The sequence below is a fragment of the Malaclemys terrapin genome, chromosome 2 (assembly GCF_027887155.1).
Source record: "Malaclemys terrapin pileata isolate rMalTer1 chromosome 2, rMalTer1.hap1, whole genome shotgun sequence".
In the NCBI taxonomy this organism is placed as follows: Eukaryota; Metazoa; Chordata; order Testudines; family Emydidae; genus Malaclemys; species Malaclemys terrapin.
The window spans coordinates 71,205,975-71,227,752 of NC_071506.1; the positions used below are offsets into that span (position 1 = coordinate 71,205,975).

The 21,778-nt window shown below is 40.1% G+C and overlaps 1 protein-coding gene across 2 annotated transcripts in view; it reads right to left on the minus strand.

Moving 5' to 3' along the window:
• Positions 1 to 21,778, minus strand: part of SNTG1 (syntrophin gamma 1) — a 557,992-nt gene that overhangs the window by 244,524 nt on the left and 291,690 nt on the right. For both annotated transcript variants that reach the window (XM_054017063.1, XM_054017062.1), the window contains exon 3: positions 18,723 to 18,857. In XM_054017063.1, the coding sequence (XP_053873038.1) occupies positions 18,723 to 18,857 (135 nt within the window). The remainder of the gene's footprint in view (positions 1 to 18,722; positions 18,858 to 21,778) is intronic.

Consider the following 21,778-nt stretch of genomic DNA (forward strand, 5'->3'; position numbering starts at 1 on the left):
TAACAGGTGAATCAATATTTAAAAGATAATATCAACATTTTCCCTGCATTATGCTTTCTTAAAACTCAATGTATAGAGCTGATAGACTGCAGACTTATACAACAGTCTTGCTTATGTATATTTACAAAAAGACAAGTATGAAATATTTTGTAGGCTCTTCTGCCCATTTTCATTCTGGGATAACATTTAATATTAGCTACTTTACATAATTTTGACAATTATATTTCACTTGTACACATATATCATTCACAGAGATGCATATATATATATATGTACACACAAATTTTGATGCCTTTACATCTATGGGTGTATAAAATTCACAGCTGAAAAGCCACATCTAATTATAAATACACATATGGATATATATACACTCACACACACAGAGGTGTGTGTGTGTGTCTCTATTTGATATAAATATAGTATAAAATTAAGACAGGTACACTGCAAACTGAATAGGTCTCCTAGTATCACTGCTTTCTGCCTAATCTATAGAACAAATAATCTGGCACTAGCCTAAACGAAGGGCCAAACTACGGGCTGGTTTCTGTGTCCATGCAAGGGTGTAAAGAGCCATAAGGCAACCCTTCATGATGCGAGAGGGGAAGCAGGCCCTACAGAGCCACAGCTTTTCCTCCTTCCCCACAGGTGGGCAGATGAGGACAGGGAATGATGTGTGAGGTAAGGTCAACACACTGAAATCGTTGAGAATTTGGACTTACTGAATTCGGGGGAGAGGGGAAAAACATATGCTTTGTACATTCTCTATTTGTGATCAAAGTGAATGATGTAATAGAAAGAACAGTCATGGGCTAATCCATTGTACTGGATGGGGAGATAGAAGGGATGGATTGAACCCTGCATTTTAATACTTTACATATAGCCAGAAGAACAGCTCTGTGTAAACTCAAAACTTGTCCCTCTCACCAACAGAAGTTGGTCCAACAAAAAGATATTACCTCACCCACCTTGTCTTTCTAATACTTAACACAGCAAGTTCTCATTTCCAACTTAACATTGGCTAATCATAAAATCATAGAATCATAGAAGATTAGGGTTGGAAGAGACCTCAGGAGGTCTTGCTCAAAGCAGGACCAACCCCAACTAAATCATCCTAGCTAGGGCTTTGTCAGCTCTGGGTAAAGGCTATTTAATTTTGTTTACACTTTTTTAATGTCCTGGTGATATATGCTGGATTGCAAGCCTGAAGACTGTACTCCTGTATTTAGTCACAAACAGGTACAGCATAAACACACTTGCCTACCCTGCTCTGTCAGTGAGACTTTCTCCTGGTTATGTAGGACATCTAGGAATGAAGGAATAATTCACTATCCAAACCCATTAATTCTTTGGCCTCTCAACCCGATTTGCCTTCTTGGGTGTCAATTAATTCTCACTATGATGTAATTTTTATGGTGCCAATACAAATACACTAGGAACTGGGCTGAGACCACATACTTACTTCATTTAGGCCAGCAAACTGCTCTAATAAAAAGCCTTTGGACACCAAGATATTATAGTGATAGCTAATAAGGATAACATAGAAATAAAAACTAAGCTGGGCCAGAACTCCTCATCTTTAACATTTCCCTTTGTGTAATCTGTTGAGCATTACTGCTCATCCAATGAGATTACCCATGTGTATGTCAGGTTGTATCAACTGTGGCATCTCTGTTGTCCCCCTCTTCCTTTCCTATCTGTCACCAAAGAGTCATCAGATGTTGAAGAACAAGTCTGTTTCTAGTTTTTTGTAATGATGCAGTTATCACATGCACAGAGACATGATTGAAAATCTCTTCTAAATGTTTTTATATAAAAGTGTACAAAGCCTAAAATAATCATTATTTAATAAATTATGTTACAAAATAAATATATATTAAAAATAAATCCACACCACTTGGTTCCACTCCTCAACGTTAAAATAAAAACTCTAGCCCATAAAACTGCCATTCATAAATGGAAATGGAAAATAAGAGATCATTTGCTTATAATAAATGGAGGATGGAGTACATACAACTGAGGAAATCAACAAATCTACCTCAGAAAACTGCTAATTTATAACGTTGACCCATCAGAACTCTTTTCTGTTTTAGGAAGTTTGTTCTTAGTAAACTAGTGGCCTAAGGTAAATGGTGGCTCTATGCAGAATAATTTCTTAAGAGGCAGTATTTTGTATTATTTTAAATGGACTCTACTACACCTTTAAGAAGCCTAATAGAATAACTGTTCTCCAAAATATTTTTGATACACTTTGTACACCTTCCTAGCTTTAAAATCAATAAAAGCTCTTTCTGGCTTCCTCATTATATAAGCTTGTGCAGGGTTATTAAAGCCACAAAAACACCCAAACCAAACCAAACCAAAATAGGAAAAACAAAACAGTATTTGGGGACTTGTTTGACCTCAAACAGGCATCTGATAGGAAACTGGACATATTTTCTACCGAAGCCAGTCCTTAATGTTTAACAGGAGGAGAACACCTTTTTTTCCAACACAGACAGACAAAATTCTGTAAAAATAAATAAATGGAAGGGAAAGAAAAATTTATATAAAAAACAAATTTAAGGTTAGAGGCAGGCAAATGTCAAAAGATTTCAAGCTGAGATTTGGTTTGACCAAGAATCTGAATATTTGAATGTTTTTTTTATCAGAAACCTATCCAAACCTCTTCAGCCTGCAAAACTGGGATGGATATATTTTGCAAATGCTTCCCACAACCCTCCAGAGCTTTAAAGGTGTGTGTAGACCAGCAGGGGAAAGAAAAATTCTGGACCCTTTAAGGATTGTAAATCCCCACCCCTCCTTGTGTCTGATGGGTTGGAGAGAAAATGCAGCATAAGCTTATTGAATCCACTGCACCCAAAGGAGGCTAAAATGCCTTTCCCCCCACCAAAGTGCACTATTCTGCACTGAAATAGTGCAGGGGCCAGGTGTAGTGTGAGGATCAGGGGGCTGATGGCATGCTCCACCAGGTAGTAGTATGGATTACAAAGGAAGGATGACCTGTACTGGATGAGTAATTGGTGGATAGTTCCCAGATAAGCTACTTAATAAAATTACAGCCTAGTTAAGCCATATTCCCAGTGTCTTGTGTTTTTTCCAGTATTGTCTAGGACAAAAGGCTATATTATACCAATCAGACCAAGTGACTTGGCCTATCTCTGAAACTGACTGTTACAGATTTAGGACCAATGGACTAGAACACTAAACTTTGGGAAAAGGACTAAACTCATTTAAGTTGTTAAGAACCCAATTCATGCGGGATTCTTGAATAAACTTTTGTTTCAGGAACTGGGCTTGGACTGTTCAGAGAGACAAGATGGGTGAGATAATATCTTTTATTGGTCCAATAAATAATAAAATATTGGACCAATAAAAGATATTACCTCACCCACTTTCTCTCTAATATCCTGGGACCAACGCAGCTTCAACGACACTTCAGAAACTTGGACTGCTATGGCAGATATGTTTTGAGTGCAATTAAGGTTGACTTGTTTGCAAACTGAAAATTATTTAAATCAGGAGAATTAATGGAAAATTTTGGAAGGACTGATGTGAACAGCTAGTAGTTTTTCATGGACTGAGTAGTATAAAACCCAGAGTAACCCAAAAGAGGCTGTTTTTTTTGCATTTGTTTTGATTTCTTTGTTTTGTGTAATTCTGTTTAGTTTTCTTTCTGGTTCTAACTTGCAATTTGTCCTGCACTGTAAGGCTTCCAAAATAGAAGGTTATCATAATGTGTGGTTACTGAGCTACTATAGGGTTACCATATGTCTGTATTTCCCTGGACATATCTGGCTTTTTAGTTGTTAATTGCTGTCCGGGAGGATTTTTTAAATATATAAAACATCCGGAAAATACGGACGTATGATAACCCTACCCACTGCCCCCTCTCTTGGGGTGTCAGATCGCTCAGCCTGCGGATTGCAACCCCCCCGTGCTGCTGCAACCCTGCGCCCCACGGCTAGGAGTGGTGGCGTCTCTGCAGCCAGCTGCTGGTGCGGGGGACCCACGGCCGCTTCTCCCTCCTCCGAGCATCCCCCGTGGCTCTGGCAGAGCCTCAGTCTCCCCTCTCTGTCCCGGCCGTGCAAGGAGCCCCCCCCCGCCAGCGGTCTGTGAAGCTGGGGCTGCCTCCCCCACAGCGGAGCTGCTGCCCGGGGGTGGGTCCCGGCGCAGGGGAAGGTTTCTTGGCGCGCGGCGGCTCCCAGGAGCCCGAGCTCCCCAGAGCCCGAGTTCCCCAACCCGGGAAGGGCCTGTGCTGCAGCGCCTCCTGCAGCCTGAGCTGCCGCAGCCTCGCTGGGTCCGGCTGGGAGCGGGGTGGAGGCTCCCCTGAGGGAGGTGAAGGGTGGGGGACTCTGAGGTGGGGGGAATTCTGAGGGTAGGGGGCTATGAGAGGGGGTGGGGAGCTCTGAGATAGGGGCTGTGGAGAGTGGGGGGCTGTGGACGGGGTGGGCTATGGGAGGAGGTGGGGAAATGAAGGGTAGGGGTTATGGAGGGAGGTGAATGGGAGGATTGAGGTGGGGGTGCTATGGAAGGTGGGGGGCGCTATGGGAGGGGGTCGGGAGCTCTAGGGCGGGGGATATGGAGAGTGGGGGGGCTGCGGAGGGCAGGCTCTCAGGAGAGGGGGCACTGAGGCAGGAGAAGGCTGAGGATGGGCCCTGTGGAGAGCGGGTGAGCCCTGGGGGGTCCGGCAGGCGGGTGGAAGGCGGCTCTGGGGTGAGGCCTGGGGGTTCCGGCGAGTGGGCGGGAGGCGGCTCTGGGGCAGGGTTACCATACATCCGGATTTTCCCGGACATGTCTGGCTTTTTGGTCCTCAAATTCCCATCCGGGAGGAATTTCCAAAAAGCCAGACATGTCCGGGAAAATAGGGAGGCATGGTAATGGGACCGCCTCCTCCCCGGGCTCCAACTTTCCCGGCTCCCGCCGCTCTCCACCACAGCGGGGGCCGAAGCAACTTCCCCAGTGCAGCAGCAGCCAGGGGGCGGGAGGGAGGAGGGGGAATGCGGGGTGCTCAGGGGAGGGGGCGGAGGCTTTGGGGAAGGGGCGGAGTTGGGGCGGGGCCAGCCCAGGGGTGGAGTTGGGGTGGGGCCAGGGCCCCGTGGAGTGTCCTCTTTTTGCAGTATTGAAATATGGATACCCTAAGCTACTAAAGCCTTAAGTTACATATGAATTTAAGAGTATAGACTTATTTTGTGCATGTCTCTCAGGGCTGACATTAGGGCTGACAAGACAGGAGTAGCTTCTTAGAAGTAATTCTAGTCCTAAGGGAGAAAGCAAAAGTATCAAAGGAGTATGTAGGCCCACAGTAAAATGTAAGTAAGTGCAGAAAGAGGAAACTGTAGTAGAAATTCAGCCCCACCCCCCAATTAAATCAATGCTATTTACAAGTAATTTAGAGTGAATGCATATAATGGCCTACACTGTGTGCTACATGCAGTAATTGCTGGGCACAACAGAGTCAAGAGGCTGCAAAGGAGTGGCTTCTGGCTTCCCTATTCTCCGGCAGGTTCTACATCTGGAGGCTGTTCTATATTATACCCACTGCCTGCCTCTCTCAGATAGCTATCATTTAGTGAAGAACAGCCAGAATGCAGTATCCAAGGTAACAAGAGAAATTTGTGAGCAAGATAAAGACTGCAGAAAACACGAGAAAGGAGCTCATGTTTATCCATAAGTCAGAGACACCTATACTAGAAACATATAATGCTGAAGCAAGAAGCATTATATTTTTTAGTTACTCAGATTAATGTGTCAAGGAAGTTTCACAGGTCTAGGAAAACGTATGAGAGCTAAGTCTGATATTTGAACAATATTCTTTGTAAACTTGTAGTACTGAGTTTACACATGAAAAGGAGACTCCGTCACAACAAGCATAAGAGATTCACATGTTGTTTAAATGTCCACCTGTAAAGCAATGTCCTAGCAACCTAAGATTTCCAAAAGTAATTAGTGATTTGGGGTACCCAGATTGAGACACTTTAATGCAGCCTGATGTTCAGAAAGTACTGACCACCAACCCTCTAAAAACTTAGTTCCCTTTAAGGTGTCTCATGACAGGCACCCAAAAATTGAGGCACCAGCACCAAATTACCAGTCACTTTTGAAAATATTGTCCACATAGCTTATTGAAACTGAATTATTATTTTATTATAGTAGTATTTAAGGGCTCTAATTATGACCAGGGAACCAGAGTGCTAGGTATTGTACAAACAAGAATGCCTACAGTCTAGGTTTATGAAAAGATGCAACACATGAATAAAAGAGACAAGCCAGAATGGGAAGTGAAATGAGCACACAAGGTAAACATAAAAAGATTATATTTTGCATGGCAGAGCGTCTCAGTTGGCCACTTACTTACAGATGTTAAACAAATTGAATATTGGGTAACTGAAGTGTGGAATATTGAAACATTGAAATTAAATATATATATATACTAATGATCACATTTACCATTAGTTAATAAAATAAAAATTATTAAAGCTTCTCTTGTTCTCTAATGTTAATAATTATGTATGTACTTTGATATAAGAGAATTCACATGCATCTGTAACTAATGTGGGGAACAAACTCTGGGAGAAGAATTAAGACAGCAATTAGTTGGTTTTCAATAGTAACTGCGGTATTAATTAGTAACATTTTCTGGGTATTAAACTCCTGAAAGGGTGAGCCAGTAAATCTAGTATGTTCTGTTAATTTTCCTATAAGGTACTGTTTGAAATTCACTTGGACAAGAACCACAATATTCCAGAGCTCTTTATATAACTGATGCTCCAATTCTCCCTGCTACATCTTTCATGTTAAGACACAAAAAGTGATGCTTTCAAATTGGGACTCTGGTGATTATGGTGGAAATGTTATTCTCCCTATATGATTGAGGCTTTTTTCAATACACACCCTTAAGTTTTATTTCCCTTACGTTTACTATGAACACGAGGGCTAGCTTCATAGTGAATGGTTATAGATGTGGAAGGGTGGTGAATAAGAGTACATGGAAGAGAAGGAAAAAACAAGTATGTGAGAAAAGGATAATGGATTAGAAGAAAAAAAATGGGTTCACGGCAATGATACAGAAAAAGATAACTAAAAAGAAGAAAAAGTATACCATACATACTGTAAGAATACAACAAAACAAATATAATGGACCTTTTGGCAACAGCGGCAGAGACAAAGCTGCATTGACATTTGAAGTTAAAATCCTCTGTGTTCATACTTCAGTGGATTTATTGCCTATCATTACTAGCACTACAATTTTACCCAAGAACTGAATGTTCATGTTGTTTATTTAGTGAAATATTTACTAGATGCTTCAAAAGGAACATTTTTAATGTTCTCATTTTGAATTTTTGTCCTGTTTTTGCTTGCATGTATTTGGATTCCTCGACATGAAGAACCACTGTCCCCATAAACTCTAAACTTCACAATTATTCTGAGAACATCTTGGGCACAAGCCACTTGTGACATTTTAAAATTAAATACATAATTATACCATGGAATTATGACCATGGCCAAGAGTAGTGCTCCGATCTGCCAACTACTTCCATTTTGGATGCTGCCAGTTTGCCTCATCATTTCTGCTCAACTCACACACCATGGAGGCAGGCTAAGTGGCAAGTGTATGAGAGTGGACTATGGGGGACAGATGGCCCCCATTATGCCAGTGGAGACTTGGGCATAGTGGAGCTCGCAGCTCCTCCACACTTACACTGAGTAAGGAGAGTGATTGGCCTAGACTACTATGTGCTGTATAATTAATGCAAATTGGCCAGAGTGGACCTGATCATTCAGCCCTCGCTTGTTCTCACATCAAAAAATAATTGCTATTACTACAGCATAGGCCCTTCGCTAGAATTGCTCATCTCAGTTTCTCAGAGTTCCTTTAAAAAGGCACGCATCACTCCAGTGCTGTCAATCCACTTTCACAAACAGTACACGTGCTTAGTATTTTAAAAACAAAACAAACAGACACCAAATCACTCTGCCCCTGAATACCTGATGCTCACTGAGAAAGCTCTTCATGCACTATATTAATTAATGATGCTTTGGCTTTTGAGGAGTTTTGTGTTGCTTTTTGTCATTAGGCTTTCTGATAAAAGAAAAGACCCAATTTCTATGAGAACAGGCAGGCTATTTTGATCTTTCAAATTTGGCCTAGCAAATGGCAGTTCCAATACATTGTTATAATGAGTCACATTTTTCAATACATGCAGAAAAATAGAGGGGATTGGATTGTCTCTAGATAATAGTTGTTTAGATCAATCAGTTCTGTGTCATTCGTTAAAAGCTGTCCAAGCTGTAAGTAAACCAAAGTTACCACAATCCAATGGCTTTTTGGTGGCTTTTGTGAAAAGAGTTGGTAGTCTCAGTCCTCTTCCTAGAAGACCGATACCCACATTACAAAAATCACCAGCACAATTGGCATCTTTGTTGCCAGTTTCAGTAGAAAAACCAAAGATGAACTACCTTTTCATTCAGGGTTAAGGAAGCTTTCACTGGCTGTATTATTCTTCAGAACTAAGGTAATATTAAGAAAAAAATATGTTCAAAAATTGAACAAATTTGCTTCACTTGTGTTTACCCATCTTTAATATTTACTTTTTACCATTCTTATAATTGAATTTGACTTAAATTTGAATATCTGTTGCCCGACCTTTAGATTATGTATTAATTATATTGATTATTTAAGAATCCTCAGTTATCACTTTGAGGGTTGACATATTCTTGCCCCATGATCAGGTCCAGTATTATTCAAATTATTATATAATTGGGAACTCCCGATGTGCACAGTTGCAACTCTCACACTATAGGAACTATTTTATATTTACAAATATAGTTTATTAATACATTTAGCACAGTCACAAACACCCCAATTCAGTAAGGTAAATAGAGATCTACAGAATATACATCTGCACATCCATATAATCACACCATCTCCTGTAGAACAACCTGAAGCCATTATCTTCCTCAGCACCATCACCTTTCCCTTCATCACCAGTGCCCATCATTCTGGCACCTCCCCAGGGCTACATCTCTCTCTCCTACTGCCCCCAGGCTGAGATGCCACTTTTATAATACATTACGCTGATGCCACTTTGTTCGATGCATATTCAATAGGGAATTTTCCCCCTTTTTCCTTATTTGTATTTCCTTGCCTTACTAATGTTGGAGTGTCTTTTTCCTATAGGTTAGTATATCAGTGATCTCAGCTTATTATCATATATGTCCATTTATTACCATGGCTATTTTGTGGTTAGGTATCACATTTGTTATTTCCGTCCTAACTGGTTATTTCGGTTCTTTCCAAGTTCCAAGTTGTGGGGTATCTGTTAAGTTTAAAACAGAACTTAGGAAGGGCCCAATGACAACCTGCTTTAATACTTCCTCTATGTTAAAGGTTGCAGCCATATATGGACCTTATGCTTTAGCTCATCACCATCTATCCAGGTGAAAGGTCCCAAACAAATGTTTGCTAACTTTGCCTTACTTCAACATATGGGATGGGGCCAGCAGGTCCCTGGTGTTACAGCCAAAATATATTCTAATATAAACCTATTATAATAAAACAAATAATCAAACCCATAAGAAAATAATAAACTTATAAGAAAAGATATATAGGCAGGCAAGCTGACTAGTCATAGATGTATCTCACGTACCTGTTATGTACATCAATTCATTGCCAGGACTCATGTAGCTGTGGTCAGAAGTTCACCTTAAACACTATTTTCAGCTCCCCAAATACTTGGGTTTTTCTGTTGGGCCGTTTATCTGTGCAAAGTTTATCTGTGCAAAGTTCATAGGCCTCAAGCCTTATGCTAACTTGCTGAAGCTAACTTCTTACAGGATACAGGCCTGTAGGTTTCTTGCATTACTGCTGAATATGCAAAACAGAATATAATGCAAAGACAAAGTAGCCCACTGGGCTACACACAGGGGCGGCTCCAGGCACCAGCACTCCAAGCGCTTGGCTGGGGTGGCAAGCCGCAGGGGGCAGCCTGCCGGTCGCCATGAAGGCGGTAGTCAGGCTGCCTTCAGTGGCATGCCTGCGGGAGGTCTGCCGGTCCCGCGGTTTTGGCGGCAATTCGGCAGCGGGTACGCCGAAGGCACAGGACTGGCGGACCTCCGCTGAATCCGCGTTACCAGCGGACCTCCTGCAGGTGCGTCGCCGAAAGCCTGCTGACTGCCGTGCTTGGGGTGGCAAAATACATAGAGCCACCCCTGGCTACGTACATATGGAAAGCTACTTTTTAAGCTTCCACACTCAAATTCTCATGGAAAACAAATTAAAATTCACTTTTAGCTAGTGTCCAAAACTAAAATGTATACTTGAGGAAAGGGGAATAGTACCATATGATTTATCCTATTAGTCACAACTAAGCAACATTCTGAATTTTCAATTTAAAGTAACAAATAGCATAAATTATTTTTAAACAAATATCTTCAACAAAGAGTGATGTTTGTGGAGACTCTACAAACAAAAAGAATTAAAATTATTCAAGTAAATTATCTGTAATTTGTTCATCTCAATTCTAAAAAATCATGCAGCCCTTGTCTATGTAGCTATCAATCCACTTGTTTTCACAAGTGCCAAAGTGAAAATAAGAAAAAAAATATAGATTTGTGATGGTATTTGCTTATTCTGACGAGAAAAAGTAGTATGGTCTTATGACTGATGCTTATGACTGGGAATCAGGAGATCTGGTTGACAGTAACTGCAACAACCTTCCTTTCTGACAACATGGTAAAAAGCTATTCTTTGGTACCTCAGATTTTTCATCTATTCAATGGAGCAAATACTCCCTTTAAATCTGTTTGTAAAGCTCAAACTGAAATGATGGATGGGCAGTGCTATAATACTCCAAGGTATTGTTGTTCTGTACATTTCCAAAAGTGTGTCTTAATACCAGAATTAGTCATTAACATTCAACATATTAACTAACTACACATTGTTCCTATGAATCTAGCCAAAAGATCCTTAATCACAGAATGCTGCAAAAATGCACCTACAGGTATTTAATTATAGCTTACTATGCAACAACACAGAATCAGATCAGTCAAACTGAATCAGTCACCTGTTCCTTATCATTGTGGAAATAATTTGAATTCTGGTGGGATTTGAACAGATGCCCTTTGGATTTTAAAGCAGTAACTCTGCCACTAAATCTAAGAAAATCAACAGCCATCAGTTATACTTGCTGTGATAATTTAACAATTAGAATAAGTCCAAGAAGTACAATTTCAGACTACCCTAGGACTTTTCAGTGCACCCCTGAACTTCAGAAAAGCACTACAGAATACCAGTAATCAATGTCTTGTGTTGAGGAATTATAGCAATACTTTGTCAGCCTGAACACACTATTTTCGTAGCAGACTTACAGAAAAAGAGGAAATGCTTTGAAACGTCCATGGTTTTAGAGTACTCGGTTTTCATATTGTTGATTTTCTGGACTGGCATGGGGATCCACTTCAGCAAAAAACTCTTTCAGGGCAAGAATTAATAACTCAACAACATCTATTACAGAAACAACAAAAATGATGCTACAGAACTTGGTGACTCCTCATCTTGGTGAATTAGTGTTTTTCATAAAGTACTGTTGTTGTAGGATGCCACCATCAAGCACACCTTCTTGTGGCCCAGGAAACGTGTTGTCCTCTACTCCCTCTTGGTTCTCTCAATCATTTATTCAGACCCGAGCACTTCAAACAGATACTCCTTTTGTGGGGCATATAATTTGTTAACTCTTTTAGAGTACAAAATTTAGCCCCTCTTTAGCCCCTGAAGTCCAAGCCTTTATGGGCTGTGTATAAGGGTTCAGGTAGGATTCCACCCTGACTTTCAGGAGTCCCCAGCCCTTCTCCAGGAGCTGGGTTGTACTTCAGGCCAGATACAGACCTCAGCTAGCTTCTCCCCATGCTGGCTCAGTTTCCCACATATATTTTGCCCTCCTTCTCAGGACTCGTCATAGTTGACTGGGAGAGAGTGGAGCCTTGCCCCACCCTGTGCTAATCCTGGGCCCTAAAGGGACAGTAATAGGGTTTCTCCCTCAAACACTAAATATTTTCCAGGACTACTTCCTCTTTACCAGTATCTGCCTCTGTCATTTCCTAGGCCTTTGCACACATCAGAACTCCCCAAACTTTAAAGGACCATGCCATGAAATAAGGGTTGGCTAGCTCCTGGGCTTTACCATCCTTAATGAGAACAGACCACCCCTGTTTTATAGTTCTTTAATTTGAATTTCAGATGTGCTACTGAAGTGTTGGGATGTTATGAATTTTCAGCTGCTTAACTTAACAATTTTGGTCTTGGAATTCTAAAATTCATAAAACCTAAATCCTACTTCTATGGATGAGCCTAATGCACAGCCATGATTTATAACAAATACCAACGGTTTCAAGGGGTTTTACATTTTTTATTTTCCCCCTTGACCCTCAATTTATCTACTCTCAGTACAGGCATCTTATAGAATCATAGAAATGTAGAACTGGAAGGGATCTTGATAGGTTATTATAGTGGTTCCTCACTCTCAAGTTGGGAGGGAAACCACTCCGCCTCACTGCATCAGGCAACAGTAATTGGACTCGGGCCCTGTTGGCTGGGGCCAAGCAACAAGCAGTCTATAGCTTGCAGCCTCCTGACTGGGGCAAACAACATTTAACAGTCTGGAGTTCTGGCCTCCGGGAAGGGCAGATCAATAAGCCGTCTTTAGCCTAGAGCCTGCTGGCTAAGGCAGGCAGCAATCAACAGTCTAAAGCCCACAGCCTTCTGGGTGGGGTAAACAACAATCAAGGCACAGGTATTTAGGCCTACAGTGAGTGTGTTGCCAATCTCCAGAGGTGGGGAAGTGGAAAAGGGGATGGGGGAACCTGGGCCCACCCTACGCCACTGGGTCCCAGCCTAGGATTTTGTTAGCGGCAGGGGGTCCCCACTGAGTCGGTGGGGAAACCGAAATCTGCTGCCTGGTTTCCCAGCAGCACAAGTCTGGTTCCCCTGGGTTGCTTCCTACCCCACTTAGTTGGCGTTGCTCTGTCAAGCTGGGGCTCTGTCTCACCATGTTGCAGCTGGTCGGCTGCCACTTCTGGGGGTTGTCTCTTCACTCAGTAGGGCACTAGTGTGCTCAGCTGCTGGTCCAGAGTCCCACAGAAGGCTCAGATCCCTACAAGAGACATCTGCCTCCTCCCCTGGTCAACCTCAACTGAGCTGCAGGGCATCCCTTTATACTTCAGTACTTCTGGCAAGGGGGTGGGGTGCGGAGAGTTTGGCTCCATGCACCAAGGGGAGGGTAGTGGTCCCTCAGTCTCAAAGTTCAAAGAGAGACCACTCTGCCTCACTACAGTGATCTAGTCCAGTCCCCCGCAATGAGGGATATTAGAAGTATTATCTAGACCACCCCTGAGAGGTCTAACCTGTTCTTGAAAACCTCCAATGTTGGAGATTGCACAACTTCCTTAGGTAATTTCTTTCAGTGCTTAATTACCGTTATAGTTAGGAAGTTATTTCTAATGTCCAACCTAAATCTCTTTTGCTGCAGTTTAAGCTCATTACTTCTTGTCCTATACTCAGTGGTTAAGGAGAACAATTTATCTTAGAGCAGACTATCCATCTGCCTGGCTGAATAGATTGGACTTAAGGGCTGATCTTAAGAGACCTTAGTCTTTTACCACCTGTGCAATATTTTGTCCCTCCCCCCACCGCCTTTTTTTTTTTTGAACAGCAAGTAGACAGTCTCTTGCAAGTTTGATAGAATGACAATGAACTTAATCTGCCAACAAAGAATATTGGGGTGGGGGAGTGCGGGAAGTTTCCTCTATTTCGGTCATTTATGACTCTTATGCTTATATAAATTGTATCTGACACAACTGAGAATTTGTTTGTTTTATATTGTTTAGTTTTGATTTGTTTGTTTGTTTTTAATAAAAAGGAGTAATTATTCTAATCCTAATTATCTTACTCAGCCAGTATCTTCAGCAGTCATGGAAGTTTCTACCAATTGCAAGTACTTCTCTTTATTTTTAAGATTGCAATACTATTCCACAGCATAAATTGACGTTCTGTGATAGTCCAGTACTGTGAAAAGCATTTTTTTTTTTGCTGTCTGTATCTTACCTAATACTCATCAATCTTAATTTTATATTTTTCTCACCATAGATAACCATGAGTACCACTAGCAAAAACTATTGGCTAGGATTGTCAGTTGAATTAGTGATTTCTATAAAAAGCAACAGAGGGTCCCGTGGCACCTTCAAGACTAACAGAAGTATTGGGAGCATAAGCTTTCGTGGGTAAGAACCTCGCTTCTTCAGATGCAAGATTTGCATCTGAAGAAGTGAGGTTCTTACCCACAAAAGCTTATGCTGCCAATACTTCTGTTAGTCTTGAAGGTGCCACGGGACCCTCTGTTGCTTTTTACAGATTCAGACTAACATGGCTACCCCTCTGATACAGTGATTTCTATGTCACTATTCCTGGAGGACCAAGTTCAGGAAATCACTTAAACACCTGCTGAAGTTTGTTTCTATTCAGGAAGGCATGTACACATATTCTTCACTTAAAAGTTAAGAATGTGCTTACACTGACTTCCTAAATAAGAAAGTTGTTGAGATGGGCCTAAAGGAAGGTATTATTCCATTTGTCAGGGTAGCATAATCTGATCCTAACATGCATTTTAAAATTAGTTTTAAATATGTACTTATAAAGGATTGCTACTATGTCTACTGGTTTGTAAAGTTTAATTGTATTATTGTTCTTTTTCACTTACAATACATATTTTATAAATGATTCAGTATTGGAAACAGATCAGAACACATCCATTTATAGAACCTATGTTTTTTAAAAAAGGGCTTAGATCATTCATTTACATGTCATTGTAGTTAATATAACACCCTAACACTCATCAAGAACTAAACAAACAAACAAACAAACAAAATCTAACAAGGAAAAGAAGAGGAGCCCCATGGTACCAGTTTAATCAGCTTAGACAACTAGAGCACATGATTCAAGATGATTTAAATGGCCTATGACAAAAGGATAGTTAACAGTCTGTGAAACGTCTATCATCCTTAGTTAGAATGAACCTATTGATTTAGTACCTTGTCTTAATCCCAGACGAAATCAGGGTAAAGGGCTCAAAAGTGTCTAGCCCCACAGTGGCACTGCCAAGAGAATAGAAAATCCTCATCACCACATTGATATAAAGCACATGCATATTGAAATAAACTATGCAATTAATCTGGGGCAGGATAATCAATTAAGCAAATCATTTGCTAACTTTTACAATAATCTTCTGAAAAGACAGAAGACAACAACTGTAAGGGAAAGCCTTCATGTTTAATGAAAAATATTAAATATGCATGCCATGAAGTTATTTAAAATGCCAAGTTCAGCATACGTAATAGATGTCACAGCATATTAATGAAAGTCATTTTGGAAGTGATAAAATCTTTTAATAAATACACCCAGAACTGTCCTGGTGAAGTGGCAGTGCTGCAGTGTGGTGCTATTAAGGGAACAACCAAGGCCTGAGTTTGAATTTATGCTCCCTTCTGCCTGGGTTCACAAAGGCTCAATGTGCTGCTGAGGGTAGTCTATGAAATGGAAGGTGCAGCCACAGATTGTATCCAGCACTCCATGGTTGATGAAAGTGACAGCCACACTCCCCATATAGTACACAAACCAACATCAGCAAACAGTGATGTACACACTTCATTCATACAGGACTGAACAGCCAAAAACTGAAATCACACTCTGCATGCAAATAACCAAGACATTTATAGAGAGAGTGTGTCCATATCCTTTCAGTGCATATAGGGAAGCCTATTTATTTACTAGTATTGAGATCTTTAAAGAAGTGAAGGTGATTTAGCCACCCCTGTTCCCATTAATCTGTTCACCATATGCCTCTCAGTAGTTCAACCACAGACTTTTTTGTCTCAGAGGGTGGGTAGAGAGAGAAGAGTAATTTACTTTGGGGAGAGATCCAGGAGAGTTATTTTAGTACTGATGACATTTTGTTGGCTGATTTTTAGTGTGTGCCTTTTATATTGTTATTGTCACAGGGTGTCATGGTTCAGGAAGGTGGGCTCCAATCCAGACCAATTAGGGATTGTGTCACTGCCTACACTGTAACCACAGGTGCCTCACAATGTTTGGTTGTTGTAGCTCCAAATATGGGCCACTTACAACCAGCCTATCAGCATGCAGGTCAAACCTTGAATGTCTTCTTGTCTGAAAAGCCTTTTCTAATTTTGACAAAATGTTTGTGCTGTGTACGGATGCATCAGACACTGGTTTAGGGGCAGTACTAATGCACTCAGGGGAGAACAAGAAGAAATGCCCCATTGTTTCCTGAAGGAAGAAACTGATACCCACTGAGCTGAATTATTCTTTCATAGTGAAAGAATGTTATGTCATTGTGTGGGCGGTCAAGCAGTTACAGCCCTATCTTTTTAACAGAAAACTCAGGGTACTAACAGACCATTCCCCAGTAGTCAGGTTACACAAAACTAAAGGCTCCAATTCTAAGCTACTATGGTGGAGCATCATACTCTAAGAATAGGATATGGAAATTGTACATGTAAAAGGGAAAATAAAATATATTTTAGCAGATTCCCTGTCTGGGAAGGAGGGCTCTAATCTACTGTCTCCAGGTCAGCCAGTGGCTAACCTTCCTGCAGCTTTGTAATGGAGGAGGTATGACTGAAAGCACCCTACACAAGGCAGAAAATATCTTATTGCCTCTATATCAATCTATGGCACACCCACATCTTGAATACTGTGTGCAGATCTGGTTGCCACATCTCAAAAAATAGATATTGGAATTGGAAAAGGTACAGGAAAGGGCAACAAAAATTTTAGGGGTATGGAACAGCTTCCATATGAGGAGAGATTAATAAGACTGGAAAAGACAGCTGCACCTTTGGGAGAGAGATCGTGACCAAGGAGAGGGTCAGTCACCATCTTGCTGGAAGGCTGTGGGGAGAAAGGCCATCTTGAACAAAGCCTTAAACCAAAACTTGCTAGATTAAGTTTTAGACTATTAGATGAATGTTTTCATTTTATTTGCTGCTACCATTTCTAACCTTCTCTATTATAGTTGAATTCATGTAAAATCCTATCTTCTTTTGGTAATAAACTGACTTAGATTAAAAATAAAACAAATCTAGTGCTGTGTTTAAACTGAACTGTTTGGTAACTCCAGTTTATGTAATAAACTGTTGAATGTCTTCTCCTTAAAGGGACAATGAGCCTTAATGTCTGAACTGTCCAGGAGAGGCCTACTTATTGCGGAACACAGATTTTGGGGAAAACTGGGGGCTGGGAGTGTGTTGAGGTCACCCTGCAAGTAGTAACCAAGGCTGGTGGAAACCAGAGTGGAGCGATGGACTGTAGATAGGCTGCTAGAGTCAGAACAGCTAAACCAGGGCTATCTAGCACACAGATACTCAGGGTGTGACCTGCATGCTGGTAGGTGGATTGGGAGCAGCCCAGGTTGGAAGCCACAACAGCAAAGCACTGTAAGGCACATAAGGTTACGGGGCAGGTGGTGCTGGTCTGGATCGCACCCCAGAATGTGACAGTTATTACAATTTTATTTAGAGATACTATAAAATATAGGAGCACAACAGCAATGATTATTAATTAATTAATACATACAGCAGTCCTAGAAAATTGACAGATACAGACACTGTAGTTCTCTCTCACAAGATGTTACATGAAATCTTGTGATAGCTTCACTTAGCGGAATGGGAGAAGAAAGCATTTATAATTGTTGGGAGTAAACCTAAAAAAACTCTTAATATATAATTATAGTCTGTATGGAAAAGTCAATAGAAATGAATAGTAACTGGGTTTCATGAGTTTTGGAACCATCTTCTAAAATGTAATAAAAATATATATCCCAGGTATAGAAGTCTGTCAGAGAATAATATCCTTTCTTTAGGTTTTTGAACTAACAAATTCTATAGGTCTCTAAAGTAATTTCTATAGCATATCATTAAACTATAGAACCACATTGTTTCATGCCTATTAAACTCAATTGCCCTTTAAATTAGAGTACTTCTGTACTTTTAAATGAGACTACTTCTGGCATTTCTATCCCCTAACAACAAACTGAGGAAACTAAAACTATGGTAACACATCATACATGGATGACTCAAAGATTACAGTATTGAACAGGAGTTAATGACTCCTAAAATAATACACTGCTCTAGTTGAACTCAAAGTGATAGCCACTGCATGGACACTGAACCTAAATAAAGTCCAGAGTCATGGTAATATATTATGCAACCAATAGCAGCAAAGGGCATCATTCATAGATCCTGATCCATCAAAGTACCTAGCAACATGCATAATTTTTAGAATGTGATTAGTCCATTGACTTTAAAGCAGCTACTCACATATGTAATTGCTCTCAACGATCTGGATTGTGTAGCACCACATGGAAAAAACATTAGCCATATCATTTATATGTTATCCAGTGGTCCCAAAATATGACGGTCTCAGCATTCAAACAATACCCCATGCCTGAGTAGTGAAAGGCACACCTTACAGCTACCTATGGCAGCTTCTTCCTAGACCAGTACTGGTAAATATTAACTCAAGATATCACATTTGCATACTCTTAGACATAGCTCCATCAAAGAGAAGACCAAGTTGGGTGAATTATAAAATATATACACTGTTATTTCATTTATAAAATAATCCTTAATGGAAGGAATAAAAGACTACTTACACCAGAATAGAAAGGCTCACCAGACACACAGATCACATCCTGCTCCTGGATCATCAAAATATCTTTGGCTAAGTGCAGTCGCACTTTGAAAGGCTCCTGATTACCATCCTGCAGCAAACAAATCCCTGTCTTTGTCTTCAAAGGAAGGAACAGAGAGAAAAGTTTGCTTAGTTTCCAAATGTTATCAGCAACACCCATATTATAAAGCAGATTAAATGATATTTCTTAGATGGATTATTAGTAATGAGTCACCATAGCTTAACTCAATATTTCCAACAGTTAACACAAAGAGTATATGTGATTATCACAATTACTTGTAACAGTTGGCTTTTTTAACTTTTTTAAATGCTGTGAGCTTGACCTTGCTCATGAGTTAAGAAAACTTTTGTCATTAGCTTCAATGAGAGCATATACTTTGGTGTCAGATAATTAACTGCTGGATACCTAATCCATCTGCTCATGAGATAAGAATAGACATCCACTAGTATATCCAACCAAAGGAAGGAAACTGAGTTTAACATCTTCAGAATAATCATTCATAAATAAAAAAGAATAATTCACAAAAGCCAATATTTTACTGTCATGTACAATACCTAATTTGTACAAAGGGTACATCCATTATGCCTTTGCAGAGTGGATAAAATTCATTTACAATAACAAAAATAATATTTGAGCACTACATGTTTGCTGATGAAGTTTGAAAGAAAATCAACCCCCAACTGAACTGGTGGAAATGACTGGCTAAGTGCCTGGAACCAGAGTTTGAAGTGCTAGACCAGTTTTTGATATTGTTGTATCTTCTTCTGTTCATTTCAATTTATTCAACTAGTTCAATTCAACAATTAGTTCATTCAAAGTTGAGAAATTGATTGGGAATTGAAAAAGCAGGAAAGCGTATTTTCCTCTTCCAATTTAGGAATACAAATGAAGTGTGAGATGATGAGTTCTACTAGTTCTAAAATCTTGAAGGACATGGTGAGGAGAAACAATCGTCTCAGCTCCAACTACAGAATACTTCCTTTGTTTAATAAATCAATTCGTTTGAAAATGCAAAACGTTTTGATAAACTTGCTTTTTTCCCTTGTGTATCCACATGCTTAAAGTAGTTTTATATAATGTATACAATTTTAAAATACTGTTTTGTGCATTTTTAATTGAATTCCAATTTCTATCCAAATGCATCTTGACAGAAAACAGAAGTAAATTCATCATCATCATCATGTGAATAAATGTATTATTCACCGTTTTCAAAGAAAAAATAAAAATTATGCAGCTGAAAAATGTACATTAAGATAAATAATTGCTTAAATCAGTGTATAGATATAATGTATCCTTGGATTATCAAAAAGAAGTACCAACTTTAGTGTAAAGGCTATAGTAAATGGCAAATCAACATGTCTCAGTGGTTACCAACCAATTAGAAGAATCAACCTTTCTTTTGCAAAATAACTAACAAATACAAATGCAAAACAAGATTAAATCAAATATTTAAATCAAGGTTTCCTGATTGCTGATTTAAATCATGATTAAAATCAATGATTTAAATCAATCCACCCTGTGCTTTTGTCATACTTTTCAAACAAGGTAGACTGCAGTTAGACAAGGAAAAACTGATCATAGAACCTAGCTTTGTCTGGTATTCTGCTCCATGCTATGGCTTTTACTTTTTATGTTTTAAAAAACACTTACAAATCAGAAAATCTGTAGGGCTGTTCAACTTCCGTCAACATGCTTTTAACCTAATGTACAGTGGCATTGTGGACTTGTCTCTTATACCACTTTTACCTGTAGACTATACGTGAAAGGTCTGGGAAGTCAAGTGGCTGAAGGAGTGTTTGCATACAGTACTTATTAATCTTTATGTCAGAGTCTGTGTTGAAAATTCACAGCAAAAATCTCTCTGTACAAGACTTCATGCAATGCCCACAGCCAGAATGACAGGAACCCAGGGCTTTTGTGTGCATAGTGTTTTTTGGTGTGAGGAAATTCTTCATAAGCTGATATTAAAAGGACACTATCAAGATCATTTTACAAAGTTAAAAACAAAACAAAAAAAATCTATAAAAATCCTCTGGGAGGCAGAAAAATATTATTGTTTTCTATTACTTTTCTCTTTTTTTCCCATCTAGCAAATATGTTTGCACAACTCCAGCAACTAGCAAGAGCCAGATATCTCAGGATGTGGTTATCAGTTCCTGCTTAAAATCAATCAGTAGGGGTGGGGCATGGGTGTATGAGAAAGAAAGTGTTACAGAATGAAATTGTCCTTATTCTAGGGTGTAACTAAGTAACTCTTCACTCGCTACCAGAGCCCTCCCTCTACAATGACGTAGGATAGCATCAAATGGTGAACTTGGGTCTTTATGAAGATTCAGAGTTCAGCTCACTTCTGCAACAAGTTCTCTCCCAAAATCAGAAGAATTCTGGGATTTCTAGTCCAGAAACCATGAGAATTGTACGCTGCTAAAAAAACATGCCAGGTGAAATCCTAGCCCCATTAACATCAATGGTAAAATGCCCACTGATTTCAAAAGGTGCAGGATTCCACCTCTTTGGTATAAAAAGGTTTCTTTTCCTCAGTCTGGGGAGGGGCGAAAGTCAGGGAAATGTTAGGGCTCACTGTGAGACGCTATGCCAAGGATATGGCTAAATTGAGATGCTGGTTGAATCTGATGAGGGGAACTGTAGCTGCTTCTTCACAGTCAAGGAGTACTAATGGGTTTTAAGGAGGTGCTCCCAATAATAAATTGATGAAACCTTACTTCAAGAATGTACAGAAGGTACATGTGTATATAGAGTTGAGTGGAGAGGACAGGGAGAAGAGAGATGAATTTTGTTGCTCTACATACTGCAAGGCTCAGAAGGGATTCTGAGATGCAGATGCAGAGTGGTCTCTATGCTGCTCCACACTGACATGTACTCCGTTCTGTTACTGCTGCAGCACAAAGGACACAATCATGGATTTCCTGTGGACACCAGCAATCAAACCTGTCCAACTTGCCCCCTTACACTGGGGGACACTTAAATGTGGCTTCAACCCCCACATAGAGTTGCCA